Here is a 15,600-nt window from a genome sequence, read left to right as displayed (position 1 = left end):
ATAGTCATCTGAGGGGGAAGGGGAGCATTAATCAGTACCTTCTGTACTTTTTATGTGTGTTTCTAGCCTGATGATGACATTGAAAGGAAGCTCTCCTATAGTATGATGTGCATTTGTAATACATTCATTCGAAGGATTCAAGTCATAGCCTTTGCAATGCAGATGTGCATTATTCTGGGATATACACACGCAAGATTATGATATTCATGACTGTTTATAGATTGAAGAAGTTGAACTTAAAATGATTAAAGCATTATCTGCTTTAAATCATTGCACTTTCTTTTTATTTTCCCCCCTCTTGTGCAGGTGACTTGGATTATTACTGGTTGGATCCTGCCACGTGGCATAGCCGGGAAACATCACCAATTAGTTCGGTAAGCTTTATAACAAATTTTAAATAAAAAGAAATTATTAAGTTGATAATTATATAGAAGTTAGATATTATTTGGTTAATGGTATCAACATTAGCAACAATTTAAAATACAAATCCGTTTTCTTATATAAGCAGATATATTTTTAAATTCCAATTAATTTATTTCAGACTACTTTTAGAGATGTGCATAGTTGCTGATTACTTTTAGAACTATTTAGTATAAGTGTCTATTGTGAATAAAATATAGTTGTAAATGAAAATTGTTATAATCCAAGGAATAGAGTCCATCAGAATCAAGAATTCCCTCTATAATGTCTTTTAACTGAAGAAAGCACATCATGTGACAACCAATAATTATGAGTAGATAGGAAAGAAAACTTTTCTTTAACTTTATTCATGTTTTAATAGCATCCTGTAACGTGGCAGCCATCTAAAGAGGGAGACCGATTAATTGGACGTGTTATTCTTAACAAGAGAACAACCATGCCCAAAGAATCAGGTGCATTACTGGGTCTGAAAGTAAGTACACTGGTTAGCAGTGTTTCCTAATGAGTGAATTTCAGTATGGACTATAGTCTACAAAGTTTCTGACAATGATTTTTAAATACTTCTCTCTCCTTTCCAAATAAAGTCCTTCTAGTGAATATGTCTTGTTAATATATTGATGTCTTATGGTAGATTTAGCATTTTATCTAGGTTAATATTTGGAAAATACTTTATTAATATGACAATGATATATTAGGAAACTTCAATAAAATATAGAAAAACTAAAGAATTTTTCTCTAAATATAAAAGTTCAAGAATGATTTTTATATCAAAAACATTTGAATGGGTGGTAAAAATGTTAGATAATGTGGACTGCATAATTTTATTATATCTTGATGAACAACATGAAATAGTATTAAGGATATTGTTTTTTAAGTGCAATAGAATTTATAGTCATACCAAAAAAGTAAAATGTATCTTTTAAAAATATTGACTTTTAACAGATATAATTAAAAAGTAATTAATTACCAAAGATTTTATTTTATTGTATGAAAAATATATACATATATTTTTCTTTATTATGTGTATACCGGTGTGTTAAATCACATGGTTTTATTTACTTTCAAAAATGTAAAGAAACATTCAAAGATGTGGCTTTAAAATTATTTACCAAGAGATTGTATTACAGTTGTGTGATAGTTTGACCTCTTCCAAACCACTGACTATTAATCCAACTAAAATTTTTGAATCAATGTACTTAATAGTATCACCTTATTGATTATTACCATTTATTTATATTGTTATGAAATAATTCTAGTCACCTCCACTAATGGACACATTCCTAAGAGTGTTGAATCAACCTCAACCTTTGAGAATATTCCTCCAACTTCTAATTATACATATGTAGCCCTGCTTTGGAAGAAATTAAACTTAGAAGCTTTTAGATTTAATTTTAGTTACAGTAGACAAGCCAGGAGAGAATGTTAAATATTCAGTAATAAAACTCAGACTTTGAGAGTTAGACTAAAACACGTATATATTTTAGATGGGAGGCTCATTCAGATGATCAGTAGCAGAGATGAATTTAGGCTGTTACTCTTTGACCGAGGTAAATTGCTTCTCAGAAGTGGGCTATTGGTTTGAATTCCTAGTCCTTAAGTCTTAGACCTACATTCCACTAAAAATCTAAAAGAGATCAAGATCTGATATGACAATGGGGAATTATTTGCATTTAGAAAAATAATTGAAATGGTGGGCATGAATTGAGAGGATAAAAAAGGAGCCCTAATGTAGTCAGTGTCAAGCACTTCCTTTTGTTGGTAAGAGAGGAATATCTGGCATTTGTATTCATGACACTTTGTATTGTTAGGTCGATTTAAGCAGTTGGTACATTAGCTTCCTTAGATTACATGGTCATCTTAAATATAACAAAATGTTTTCTTTTTAAAACTACACTGCCAGCTTCTTTAATCATAAATGCATTTCCCTTCATTAATGTCTCCACACTCAATTTGAAATACATCATAAAAGGCTGTTTGATTAATCCCTCAAACTAATAAACTTATGTTTCAGTCTTGGGCACTTATAAATTTATAATTGTCTAGGTTGTTGGAGGAAAAATGACTGACTTAGGACGCCTTGGTGCCTTCATCACCAAAGTAAAGAAGGGTAGCCTTGCAGATGTAGTTGGACATTTAAGAGCAGGTAAAGTTTCTTTTTAACATTACAACAATGTGTACTTTATGCATGAGTGGATGGTTTTCAATTTTGGGTAAGTTATATATAAGTCAATTAAGTAAATAGCTAATTTTAATGCATGAATAGATATTTTTTTCTTGGTATTGCAATAATAGCTAACTATACATCACTAACAAGTTGGAGAGAATATGTATAGGAACCCTTTTTATTTATGTAAAAATAAATAGATGTAAAATGCTGAAAGATTACCAATTCTCATAGATGTCTTCACAATATGGCGACAAAAATATAAATAATTTAGTCTTGAGAAAAGAAATATCACCATTTTTTTGCTTTATATTTAAGCTATAGTAATTACTACAGTTTTTCAAAATGGTCCCAAAACACTAATTCAGTAGCAGTGTTTTTAATAAAATAAAATTCCAATCACATTTCTTATACAGATTATGTAATAACATACTCATTAATTTAAGTGTGACAAAAATTGTACTTATGAGTTACTTCTTAGTATAAATATTTGGAAATTTATATTATGTTCCTTTGCAACCTTAACATAATAGAAACTTTTTTATAGTATGGCAACCAATATTCTTTTGAGAGCAGAGCCTAAACAATTAAGCTACTTGAATATGTTTGGGATTTATTTATAAAATTAGAAAAAGATAAGGAAATTAAGCAAATATAAGGTAAATATATATATATGTAATATTATTTTTGTTGTTGTTGTTCTTGTTAAAGGGGATGAAATTCTAGAATAGAATGGTATTCCCCTGCTGATAGCTACAAATGAAGAGAACATTTCTAGGCTATGTTTTTAGTTTTTATACCCTAAGATTGTAATTGTTGAGGCCTTTATAAAAATGTTCTGTGATTATTAAAGACATTTTTATTGTTATTGATGATCAGAATATCAGTTCAACATCATTTGGGCTTTTTCTTTGATAAGAACAGGCTGTGCAGGTGTTGTATAAAGAGAAAATTCAAAATGAGGTTGTTTATTTTACTACTATACATACAGCTTTGAAGATGTTCATAAGTACAGTACACTATTATCTCTTACCAGGAACTAGTTATCATTCAATGACTAACTCAGGAGTGACTTTCAGTAAACTGAACTCTGCTTATTTGATGATCAAAACCAAGTCTTAGAAAGTATAAGAATCTCTTGTTGACTACTTTAATATAAGATAACTTTAACTATAAAAATCTGAATTTTCAGATCAGATAATAAACATAATGGCTTTTCACTTTTTCTTTGTTTTTTAATAAAAGATTATGAAGATAGTGAAATTTTTAAAATTTAATTTATTTAACACCTTTATGTGCCTAGAGTCTGAGAAACTTAAATCTAAAATGGCAACCTATAAAACATATAAATGTACTTTCATTTTAAAGAATTGATGCAGCCCTGGCTGGTTGGCTCAGCGGTAGAGCGTCGGCCTGGCGTGCGGAGGACCCAGGTTCGATTCCCGGCCAGGGCACACAGGAGAAGCGCCCATTTGCTTCTCCACCCCTCCGCCGTGCCTTCCTCTCTGTCTCTCTCTTCCCCTCCCGCAGCCAAGGCTCCATTGGAGCAAAGATGGCCCCGGGCGCTGGGGATGGCTCTGTGGCCTCTGCCTCAGGCGCTAGAGTGGCTCTGGTCGCAACATGGCGACGCCCAGGATGGGCAGAGCATCGCCCCCTGGTGGGCAGAGCATCGCCCCCTGGTGGTCAGAGCATTGCCCCTGGTGGGCTTGCCGGGTGGATCCCGGTCCGGCGCATGTGGGAGTCTCTCTGTCTCTCCCTGTTTCCAGCTTCAGGAAAAAAAAAAAAAAAAAAAAAAAAAGAATTGATGCATTTGAAAAAGTATTTTAATATATTAGATCAAATATTCTGTTTGATTTAAATTATAATGGAATAACTAATTTTCCTTCTATTTGCATATCAATATGATTGGTCTATAAAATGACATGTTTTCTTATTAGCATGACTTGTTCAGCATTTGCAATCTTGCTTTAATCTTGCCATAGCTTCCTCTGCTCCAGATGTCCCTCTTAAGTCCATGCTCTGTATTGCTACTTAATAGCATCATCAAAAACACAAAACATACAATGACACTCTTCTTATTAAGACCCTTCAGTGTCTCCCAGTAATGACCAGCTCAAGTCAAGCTCTGTAGCTTTGTCCTCACCTAACAATTTGAGCCACCTCCATTACAATTCACTTCACTGTCCAGCCATGGCAACATACCTGTGAGTCCTTGGAAAAATGTTTCTGCTTCTAAGTACTGGGCGGTGCCTCTAGTTGACCCGGTTTCCTTCTGCTCTTGTGCTCTGCCTGTTGAACTCCTTTGCATCCTTCAATACTCTTCTAAAGGTGCCTAATTCTAAAGTATTTGCTGATATCTCATCTGGAGCAGTAATTAATTACTACATCTTTGGCACTACCTGGCTCTACTGCTTCTCAGATGAACTATCATTTTGTTAAAGTTACTCATGTTCCCGCAAATTTAAGGACAAATAAAGTCTCTTTTTCATCTTTATATCATCATAATCTACATCCCTGCCTGAAGAGATTAATCACATATAAATAAATAATGCTAAAGAGACTATCTTCTGCTTTAGGATATTTTGTCTTTCAAATAAATAAATAAATGTATTAATATGATAATAAAAGTAATGTTTCCAGGTTCCTGTGTATAAAGAGGAAAATATTACAATGCAGTACTTTTGCAAAATGTTGATTGCAGAGCATTATTGGGTAGAAAAATTAATTTAATAATTTGCATCTATCATTTTAAAAATGCAAAATAGAACAGAATAAAAAATATCAGGCTAAATATTGTTTCAGAAAAAATTTTAATATACATACACACATATACATATATACATTCATATTATATGAACTTTCTTTACTTGACCAAAATAATTTAAAAGAATTTAACAATTTAAATTTGTAATTATTTAATTTATTTTTTATAGCGAAGTACATTTATAGCCTACATGATAAACATGTCTAGGAGACTTCTTAGGTCAAACTATAAGAAGCCATTCAACTACTGGTCTTAACCATGCTCTTTCCAAAGCAAAGCTGCATCATGTGCTTTTCATATATGTACTTTTTACTTTTGAGTAAGCAAACAATTGACTAAAAAAGAAATTACTTAAGAATAGTCCTATCAAAACAAAATTTCTACTTAGAAGCTAGTTAAAACCTAGAGGATTTCACGTTTATGTTTATGATGATATTGATTCATTAGTTCAAAATGTATTTACTTAGCTACTAAAATGTTACAGACACAGAGCACAACAAAATAAGTGGGAACAAAAATGAAGATGCATCAAAGTATCACTGAGACTGGGAGAGTGTAGTTGAGCCTGCCATTATGTATTGAAAGATACCAGACAGAACCATTTGGGACCTACGAAAATATATAAAATTTACTAAATCATCTATGATAAAAAAAATTCAGTGAAAAATAACAAGTTTTTAGCCCACGAATCGTAACATGATATCATGTGCTCTCCTTGATTAATCTTAGACTATTTCAAAAAGTAATGAGTACTATTGGCCCTGACTGGTGGCTCAATGGATCGAGCGTCTGTCTGGTGAATGGACGTCCCAGGTTCAGTTTCCGGTCAGGGCACACAAGAGGAGTGACCGTCTGCTTCTCACCCCCCTCTTCTCTCCCTCACTTTTCTCTCCCCTCTCTTCTCTCCCCCTCCTCTTCTCAGCCCCTCCTCTTCTCCCCCTTCTCTGTTTCTTACCCTCCCACAGCCAGTGGCTTGATTGGTTTGAGCTTGGCCCAGGGCATTGAGGATAGCTCCATACTCGGAGTGGGGGGTGTTGCTGGGTGGATCTGGGCTGAGGCACATGCAGGAGTCTACCTCACTCACTATCTCCCCTCATCTCACCTAAAAGGAAAAATAAAAAAGAAACTAAGAAAAATAAAGAGTACTATTATTTTTTATTGTTTAAAAAATATTTTCTAACTTTAATTCTCACAATATATATTATATATAGAATGTGTGTGTTATGAACATCTGGAAGTGGGTTAACTGTCATGCAACAGTTTTACATCTGCTTGCTGTGTAGTTTTGCCATAGCTACCTGCGTTACCCTGTGGATATGAATTCAAGTCCTTCCATGCATTTTTATTCTGTTGTGCATCTGGTGAAGACCATGAAGCATGACTTATAATTAGAAAATTCATGCTAACAAGTATTATTGCATTTTCTACCAAAAATAAAGCAGGATTTCTGTAGAGTTTAATAAGAATTTTTCACATTTAGAGACACCTACATTGATTATATGGAGGGCATGCTGCTAATTATTATTTTTTAATGTTTCCAAATAAGCTGTGCTAATTCCATCCCATAGCATGAGATTATTTTTATGTTATTTCTGGTATATTTCAAAAGATAAAAGTAGTTTTGGTTGTACTGTTATTAGTGACCAGCAGGAGTCATTGGGGTAAAGGGGAAAAAAGAAAGAAAAGAAAAAAGTGTTTAGAAGAACCATTTAGCTGACATTCTATGGCAATCAATTTTCTTTTGAGCGAAGAGTCTAGACAATTAAACTATTTGTATATGTTTAGCATTTCTTTGTAAAAAGAGAAAAGATAAGAAAAATACACAGAATATATAAGGTAAAAAATACCCTTTTTTTTAAATTCAAGGGGATGAAGTTCTAGAATGGAATGGTAAACCCCTGCCGGGAGCTACAAATGAAGAAGTTTACAACATTATTTTAGAATCAAAATCAGAACCTCAAGTTGAAATTATTGTTTCAAGGCCTATTGGGTAAGGCTAAAAAAACTTACTTCTTAAGTTTAGTAAATTACATGTATTAATAGGTTTTAAAAAGAACTTTATATATTTATACATGTTAATATGGATAATTTTTACTTCAGTGATGGGCATACATTTTAGATTTTTTAAATTTTCTTAATTTTTTAAACCTGAATATTGAATTTTCCTCACTACATTTTAGAAGCTCCACAATCTAACAATTGTAATATCAAAAATGTAAATAAAATATAAAATAAAAATATTTTCTTTTAATGGTAGAACTATTTATTTTTAGTAATTTAATGAGTAATATTTCCTTAGAGGGAGTCACTAATAAACTCATCTTCTTGTAATATTTAAAATAGTAATGATTTCATATATCTACATGAACTTTTTATTCTAAAAAGAATAGAATTTTTTTCTATATTTTTACCCATGAGTAGTTCCAACTTTTATAAAAAAGCAAGCAAGTGTGACATATTTTAACATTTTAATTGGTCATAATGATCAACATTATATTTTCTTAAACTTCCACTTTGGGTGTAATTTAATTATCTACAGCCAATAGAATATTTTCTGTATCTGTGTGGGGAATTTTCCATATTGTTTGGTTTTCTTGGCCAACCCACAACCTCCAGAATATTCATTTTACTAGTCAATATATTTTTGGAAGGGATGTTTAACTGTCCCATTATGATTGGCTTAAGGTTTGAATATATTTGGGGGAATATTTTTCCTATTGTCTAACATATTAAAAAGCCAGTACTTAACGATTTTTTTATGTTGAACTAGTGCTAACCTTCAATTTTTATTATCCTCATGAATATGTCAATGCAAAACATAGAAGGAAGTATAATAATTCAAATTCTCAAAAGACTGAAAATATATAATTATATATTCTAAAAGTAATATTAATATATATAAAACTCTAAAGGCAAGCACATAACCAATTTTAAGTGGTGATTATTAAGAATAAACATTTGCAAAAGTTATTATACATTTCCACACAGATTTTATTTTTAAAAACACAGCAATAATATAATTTATGCTAGTTTTACGTAACATGATTTAGTGCTAAGGTAAATATGAGGCTGGAAAAGAGGTAAGTAAAATTATTCAAAAGTATAAAAAAAATTAAAATCAAGCATTGTGCACATTGCCAAATACTTTCAGATATATAGTGGTTACAAAGTGATCAGCTAAAACATTGGTTTTTGTGACTTTAAATAACAGACAATTAAAGTGGACTGGAATAACATTTTCATTATTTTTCTTTTGTATTAAAATAATTTAAAAAATAAAAATCTTTATAGCCAAGGGTCACAGATTATAGAATTTAAAAGAGTATGGAATACAGAGATTATGTTTAAATGAAAATTATATCTGGTATCAATTTTCCAGTTCATGGAGAAATAGAATCCTGGAAAAATAATTCTTGCTATAGTTCAAAACTACATTTAATATAGTCCTATAATTAATTTAAAGGAAAAACCAAATATTCATAGTTTTGTGGCATAGTGACTCCAAAAATTATTCCAAGTATAATTGACATGCACATTGATCAACATGGTTTAGCCACTCTGGAAATTCAAAATGCTAATTTGAAAAGATATATGCACCTCTGTGTTCACTGCAACATTATTTACAATAGCCTAGATATGGAAGCAACTTAGGTGTCCTTCAATAGAAAAGTAGAGAAAGAAGATGTAGTGGTACTGGTATACCATGGATTTTACTCAGCCATAAAAAAGAATGAAATGTTACTATTTGTGATAACATGAATGGTCCTAAAGAGTATTGTGCTAAATGAAATAAGCCAGTAAGAGAAAGACAAGTACCATATAAATTTACTTATATGTGGAATGAAGAACAAAATGAATAAACAAACAAAACAAACTGATAGACAAGTTGATGGTCACTAGATAGGAGGCGATTGGAGGGGTGGGTGAAAAAGGTAAAAAAGATTAAGATATGTAAATTTCTAAATATAAAAATAGACAAAGGGATGTAAAGTAGAGCATATAGTCAGTACTATTGTGATAACTGTGTATGGTGTCAGATGGAGTACTAGACCTCCGGGGCGATCACTTTGTAAGGTGATAAATGTCTAATCACTATGTTGTACACCTGACACTAATACAATATTTTATATCAAGTGTAACTGTTAATTATTTTAAAAAGAGAGATATAAAAATGGTAATTAAAAAATGAAAACAGCCTGACCCGTGCTGGCGCAGTAGATAGAGCATCAACCTGGGATACTGAGGTCCCAGGTTCCAAACCTCGAGGTCGCGGGTGTGAGCACAGGCTTGTCAGCTTGAGCGAAGGTTTGCTCAAGGTCACTGGCTTGAAGCCCAAGGTCTCTGGCTTGAGTAAGGAGTCACTGGCTTGGCTGGAGCTGGCCAGTCAAGGCACATATGAAAAGCAATCAGTGATAAAGTGCTGTAGCTGTGAGTTGATGCTTCTCATCTCTCTCCTTCTGTCTCTCTCTTCCTCTAAAAAGAATACTAATCCTATGGTCTATGATGCATCAGTTATCTTGAGGTATTGACCATTTCTGCCTATCTGCAAAATACGATACTCTTTATGGGTAAAACTAATTTTAAAAGTTTGTGTAAATGTCAAGTGGAAAATTATGCCTAAAAATATTACTGAAGCAATTAACATTAAATAAATTCTGATTCAAAAAATTTTTCACAACTTTTTTACAATTCCTTTTTCACAAACACATAAAAGCCACAGCTTGTACCTGGTTTTAGAATTTTATATTCTAATTTTATAATTGACTATGAGACTGCTTTTCAGAGGTTATACTATCTAAAAATATTGTTCCTGGATTTAAAATTTTTTAAATTTTATTTGCCTAATTAAATTTAGAAGAAAATGGCAGAAGATATTTGGTTTCTTGCATCTTAGCTATTGCTAATTAGTTTCTTAATTTTCATAAGAAATACTTATTTTATACAAATCATTAGTAGTACGGAAATGTATAATATATGTATTTATAAAATACATTACACTGGGCATATTGCCAAATGTAAGGAGTAGAAATTAGTTTGTATAAAATGTGTAAAAATGAGAGGCAAGACAATAATAAATGGAGAAAATGTTTATGTTTCTATTTTCCCCTGAAAGTGCAAAGAAAATCAAATTGAAGTTAAATATCAAGGTAAGTGGTTAGTAATACTTAAATAATATTTGATAATTCTGTGAGTACTAGCTTACTCCAGTCTGCTTTAATATGTCATGTTAACACTTGCATATGTAAATCTCCTTATGTTGTTGCTAAAATATCATTGGGATACCAGAGGTAAATTAGTTTTGTGCAGCACGATTCACAAACCAAGCTGGTCTAGGGATCCTAAAGTCACAGTGGAATATGGATTAAGCTGAGGTTATATTAAATATTTATTCAGAGTCCTTTGTGAGTGTGACAGGAATGGGTGTTCTCATAAGTCATTTTCCGATCATACCTAAATGACTTTCTATTTAGCTAATTTCAGTATAGAGATAAGAATCTCTATATAGGGTTATATATGTGCATATGAATTATATATTCACATATATAAAATATTATGGCTTTTTTTGTTGCAAGCTTATATCATTTTTAATTTTCAAAGCAATTCATCCTTTTCATTTTATTAACTTTGCCCATGGAATTCACCATATTCTTTTATTACCAAGAGATGTTTTCATTTCTCTCATTCAGTAAACTCTTTCAGATGTGTTTGTAAAGCATATTACTGATTTGTAAAATATGTGTCATTTTGATTTTCTAGAACTGAAGTAAAAACATTTTTTAATTTCCAAAACCTGCTGTTTTGGTAGTAAAAATATTGTGGTGATTTTAGCCACAATATTAATCTGACTGTTGTCATGTTAAAGTGTTTTGCTATTAAATATATAAAAACTTATTTTTTACTGCAGTTTTTATTTTTGTGTGGTGTTTGACATTCATGCACATTAGTAACTACCTTAATAGAAACTCCTGCCCATTTCCACACCTGTAAAGACCCAGAGGATTTTCACACCACTGAAGTGACATGTGGCTGTGAGTGCCTCAGGCAGGGTAGTTTAGTTACTGGGATTTTCACGATACACTGTTTCTTTTAGTGACATTCCACGGATTCCTGAGAGCTCCCATCCTCCCCTGGAGTCCAGTGAGTATAAGAATTCCTTGTTATTATGATATATATTGAGTTAAATTGAAGAATAAAGATTTATTATTTTCTTTAGTTAGTTGATATAAATGAATTGGTATTACCATACTAAAATAGCTCCAATGATTTTGAAAGTTGGCAACCATGACAGTCATTGGAAAATCAAATAAATTCTACTTTGCAAAGATTTTTCTTTTTTTAGTGTGTGTGTGTGTGTGTGTGTGTGTGTGTGTGTGTGTGTGTGTGTGTAGCTGTACAAAAATCCTTACTGGCAATACCCTTTTGAATCATAAAAGTCAGGACACTCACAGAGTTCAATTAGTATACCAGTAATGGTTCTTTTTTGATGTACATAAAAATTTATTGCAGTACTGGATTATTCAGTTTGAATGGTAATTAGCTTAGTCCCATGAGCAGTCTAGTGAAGGAAACAGGCACATTAACAAATGATTTTCTGCACCACAACAGTGTTCAGTATGATCATGGAAATGAGTGGAGACACTAGAGGTCAAGATCAATGGATGTGAGTAGGTCAAGGGACAGTAATTCTAGAGGGTTGAATTATCTTCCTGGGCATTAACAGCACTCTAGATGAGAGTAGACAACAATGTATGCTATAAAATATGGTCAAGTAAGAAGTTTCCAATGTAATTATGGAAGAGACCCAAATATTCATTTGCCATAGGTCAGCATTAAATTAATAATATTTGGCCTTGAACACCAAGTGTTATTGTGTAACCCAGCTTTTAGGAATATAAAACACATGGTGATTTAAGGGGAAAACAAGTGATGGTGGTTATAAGAGGTAAAAAATATATGGGTGGGATTAACAAGGACCCAGAGATTAGGTTAGTATGTCAAATGCATACCATCATGTTGTGCAACTTGGTAGAGATGAGCCCAGGTTTGGTTTTGATTTTTCTGATAGCCAGTATACAGATGGAAATGGAACCAGTTGTGTTATTTATACTGTTGATACTATTGAAGAATTAATTGTTGTAATATTAAAAACAAACTGAGTATTAGAAGCAACAGTGTTCTTGTACTGAGACCCAAGAAAAATATTATTCTAAGGATACTTGATAAAAGAGACATACTGACAAAGAATTTTATAGCACTGTTTCTTACAGTTAAAAGTAATTGGAGGGAACAGAATGATGTTATGTGGCTTAATTTGGATTTAATGTATATGTACAGGAAAAAAAGTGTGGATATCATATCATTAGGCAATGCCCTGTAAATAATAATTTATCAATAAAGCTAAATTTTGAATGGTTGTGAGTTCAAGATTTTACTTACTGGAGTAACAGCATTACACAAACATTGGTTATGCCAGGGTATCCTTAAACAGTGATTTGGGAAGAAAAAAATTCATTTGAAAAGGGGGTGGGAGCTATGGCCGCTTTGTGTGGCTGAATGGAGAACCAGCTTCCTGTACATGAAGGTAAAGCGAGTCACCTGTGCTGAATCACTAGAGACAGCATTCTCAGACTGTCCAGAAATTCAGTTGTAAAAGCTAAACAAATAGATGGTAAATCTTATTTTAAAACAGTGATGAAGTCCAGGCTTGGATGTATTCATAAATTACATTATATACATATGCATTCATTTTAATTTGATTAAGGATAGTTCATAATAGATGATCCTTTAGCCAAGATAATTGACTTAACAGGTACCATATTTCTTATCATTTAGAAGCATGAAGCCTTTTACCTATATGTGAAGTTATGCAAGAGCCTAAACTATACAATGCCCTCCAAAATTGTAGAAAATCAAAACATACAAATTGAAGCAAAATTTACATATTTGATTATATCATTTTAATTATTTTTAACATAAGCAATTAAAGAAGACAACATAACTTTCTACAACTATTCAATTGAAAATAGGCTCTGTTGATATTTAATTGTGGTTCTATACAAATAACAAGCATTTAACCTTTTATAAAAATATTTCTTTCCCACACATATGTTACATATATGTAACTGAAAATTACTTTTCCCCCTCATTTCAGGTTCAAGTTCTTTTGAATCGCAGAAGATGGAAAGGCCTTCTATTTCTGTTATTTCTCCAACAAGTCCTGGAGCTCTAAAAGATGCCCCACAAGTCTTACCAGGACAGCTTTCTGTATGTATTCTTTGTACATATTGAAGGCCATTAGTATTTGCTCACTGTCTGAGTCTAGCTTAAAAAAATATATGCTTTTCTTTGAAGTTCTTGATATATATTTGGTCACTTAACATCATAATATACATTAATTTTAATGCATTTTTCATTTATTCCTTTGTTCATATATTTATTTGGAAATAATTATTGAGTGCTTATGTGTCAGATGTTCTGAACATTAAATGATAAGTAACGTAAGTAAAAAAATTCATTATATTTTATCTGTTTTGCAAAAGTGTCTGAGGTAAGTAGTTGGTTAAACATAATAAACTTAGAAAGTCATGTTTCATTTACTTAACCACTTTATGAGCTTGGAGACTGAAACATTTAAATTTCAAATATTTTTAACTTCTTAAAACATTTGATAAAGCTCTTGATGCTGTTAGCACTCTGAAAAAGTCATAATTTTCCTCACTGTTGCCTTATCTATGATCTGGGAAAAGCTGGAATAAGGAAACTGTGGATAAATTATGAAAACTCACATCTTTGTAGTTTATGAAGGAATACTAGACATTTGTATAAAAACTAAAAGAAAATCTTGCTTTAAATTATTCTCTAAGTACTAATTGATCTTTTGCTTCTTAGTAAAATATGGATTTCTATAGTCTGTTTTTGCTACTCTTCTCTTGGTTTTAATTAAAGAATATAAGCATAAGCTTGCTGTTATTTTATAAACCTTTCTTGGTTTTAAGTTCTATTTTTAGTAGATTGAATATCTTTGTAGAGTCTTTGTGTTTATTTTAGCTTCCCTGTCATCTTATTTTTGTTATGTTTGTGAATCTCTCATACACTCCATCGATATTTTAAGAGGGTTAAAAATTCATTTTGGTTTTATGAAAAACACATTTCTATAATTAACAGGGACCAGAGTTATGGATTCTTACAGACCCAGATTTGAATCACTAATCTGCCCCTTACTTTGAAAAACCAATCCCATGGTAAATTAGTTTATATGCTTATAATGACCCTTATATATGTTCCAGTATCTATCTCAAAACCACTTAACGCTCATAGTTATTTAACCATAAATCCAAAACTGACTTCTAAATTTTTAAAACAGGATTAAAGTTGATATTGTCTGTTGCCAACACAAATACCAGATTGGTTGCTAAAGTTCTGGTTCTTTGGAATCTAACAATAAACTCAATGTGTCATAGTCTTATTTTCTATTCTCAAACTACTGTAAAATCTTAGTCGAATATCATTATTTTGCCTTCACTTAGTTTGAAGGCATCATTTATGTATTGCATCTTCTTTTGTTCTTTCCCTCTTCTCTTATGAAAATTAACCTGTAATCGGTTAATTATAAAAATTAAATGAGAAAAAACAAACAGAAAACAGCAGTACCTGGTATAAAATAGGCCTCCAGCAAATGTGTCTCTTGATCTCCACCTCTTGTATATATTGCTTCTAATATCAAATCTCATTTTATTTCATCTACATATGATATTCCAAAACTCATTTAGCCACAATATAATCATTAAGCACTTATAATCACCAAAGACTTAAATTTAGCATTTTAAAAACAAGGATAATTATTTCAATGGCCTCTACTTTCCTTAGTCTTTTTGTAAAACTTTATTATTTATTTATTTACTTATTTATAAGTGAGAGGCAGGGAGGCATAGAGACAGACTCCTCCTGCTCCCAACCAGGATCCACCCCACCACCCAGGGATGCTCTGCCCATCTGGGGCCGTTGCTCTGTTGCTCAGCAACCAAGCTGTTTTAGTGTCTGAGGTGAGGCCATGGAGCCATCCTCAGCACATTGGGCCAACTTACTCGAACCAATCAAGCCATATCTGTGGGAGGAACATAGAGAGAGAGAGAAAGAGAGAGAGAGAGAGAGAGAGAGAGAGAGAGAAAGAGAAGGGAGAGGAAAAGGGGTGGAGAAGCAGATGGTCGCTTTTCCTGTAAACTCTGACCGGGAATCAAACCCAGGACTTCCA

At 32.1% G+C, this 15,600-nt stretch overlaps 1 protein-coding gene across 38 annotated transcripts in view; it reads left to right on the top strand.

Annotated features, from left to right (window-relative positions):
* The window catches only part of RIMS1 (regulating synaptic membrane exocytosis 1), a 469,012-nt gene that overhangs the window by 303,361 nt on the left and 150,051 nt on the right, over positions 1–15,600 (top strand). For all 38 annotated transcript variants that reach the window (XM_066359079.1, XM_066359077.1, XM_066359044.1 and 35 more), the window contains 6 exons: positions 307–374; positions 782–892; positions 2,464–2,563; positions 7,215–7,338; positions 11,440–11,486; positions 13,501–13,613. In XM_066359079.1, coding sequence (XP_066215176.1) covers positions 307–374; positions 782–892; positions 2,464–2,563; positions 7,215–7,338; positions 11,440–11,486; positions 13,501–13,613 — 563 coding nt within the window. The remainder of the gene's footprint in view (positions 1–306; positions 375–781; positions 893–2,463; positions 2,564–7,214; positions 7,339–11,439; positions 11,487–13,500; positions 13,614–15,600) is intronic.

Source organism: Saccopteryx leptura, chromosome 1, assembly GCF_036850995.1.
Source record: "Saccopteryx leptura isolate mSacLep1 chromosome 1, mSacLep1_pri_phased_curated, whole genome shotgun sequence".
Lineage (NCBI taxonomy): Eukaryota > Metazoa > Chordata > Mammalia > Chiroptera > Emballonuridae > Saccopteryx > Saccopteryx leptura.
This window is presented reverse-complemented; position numbering and strand designations above follow the sequence as displayed.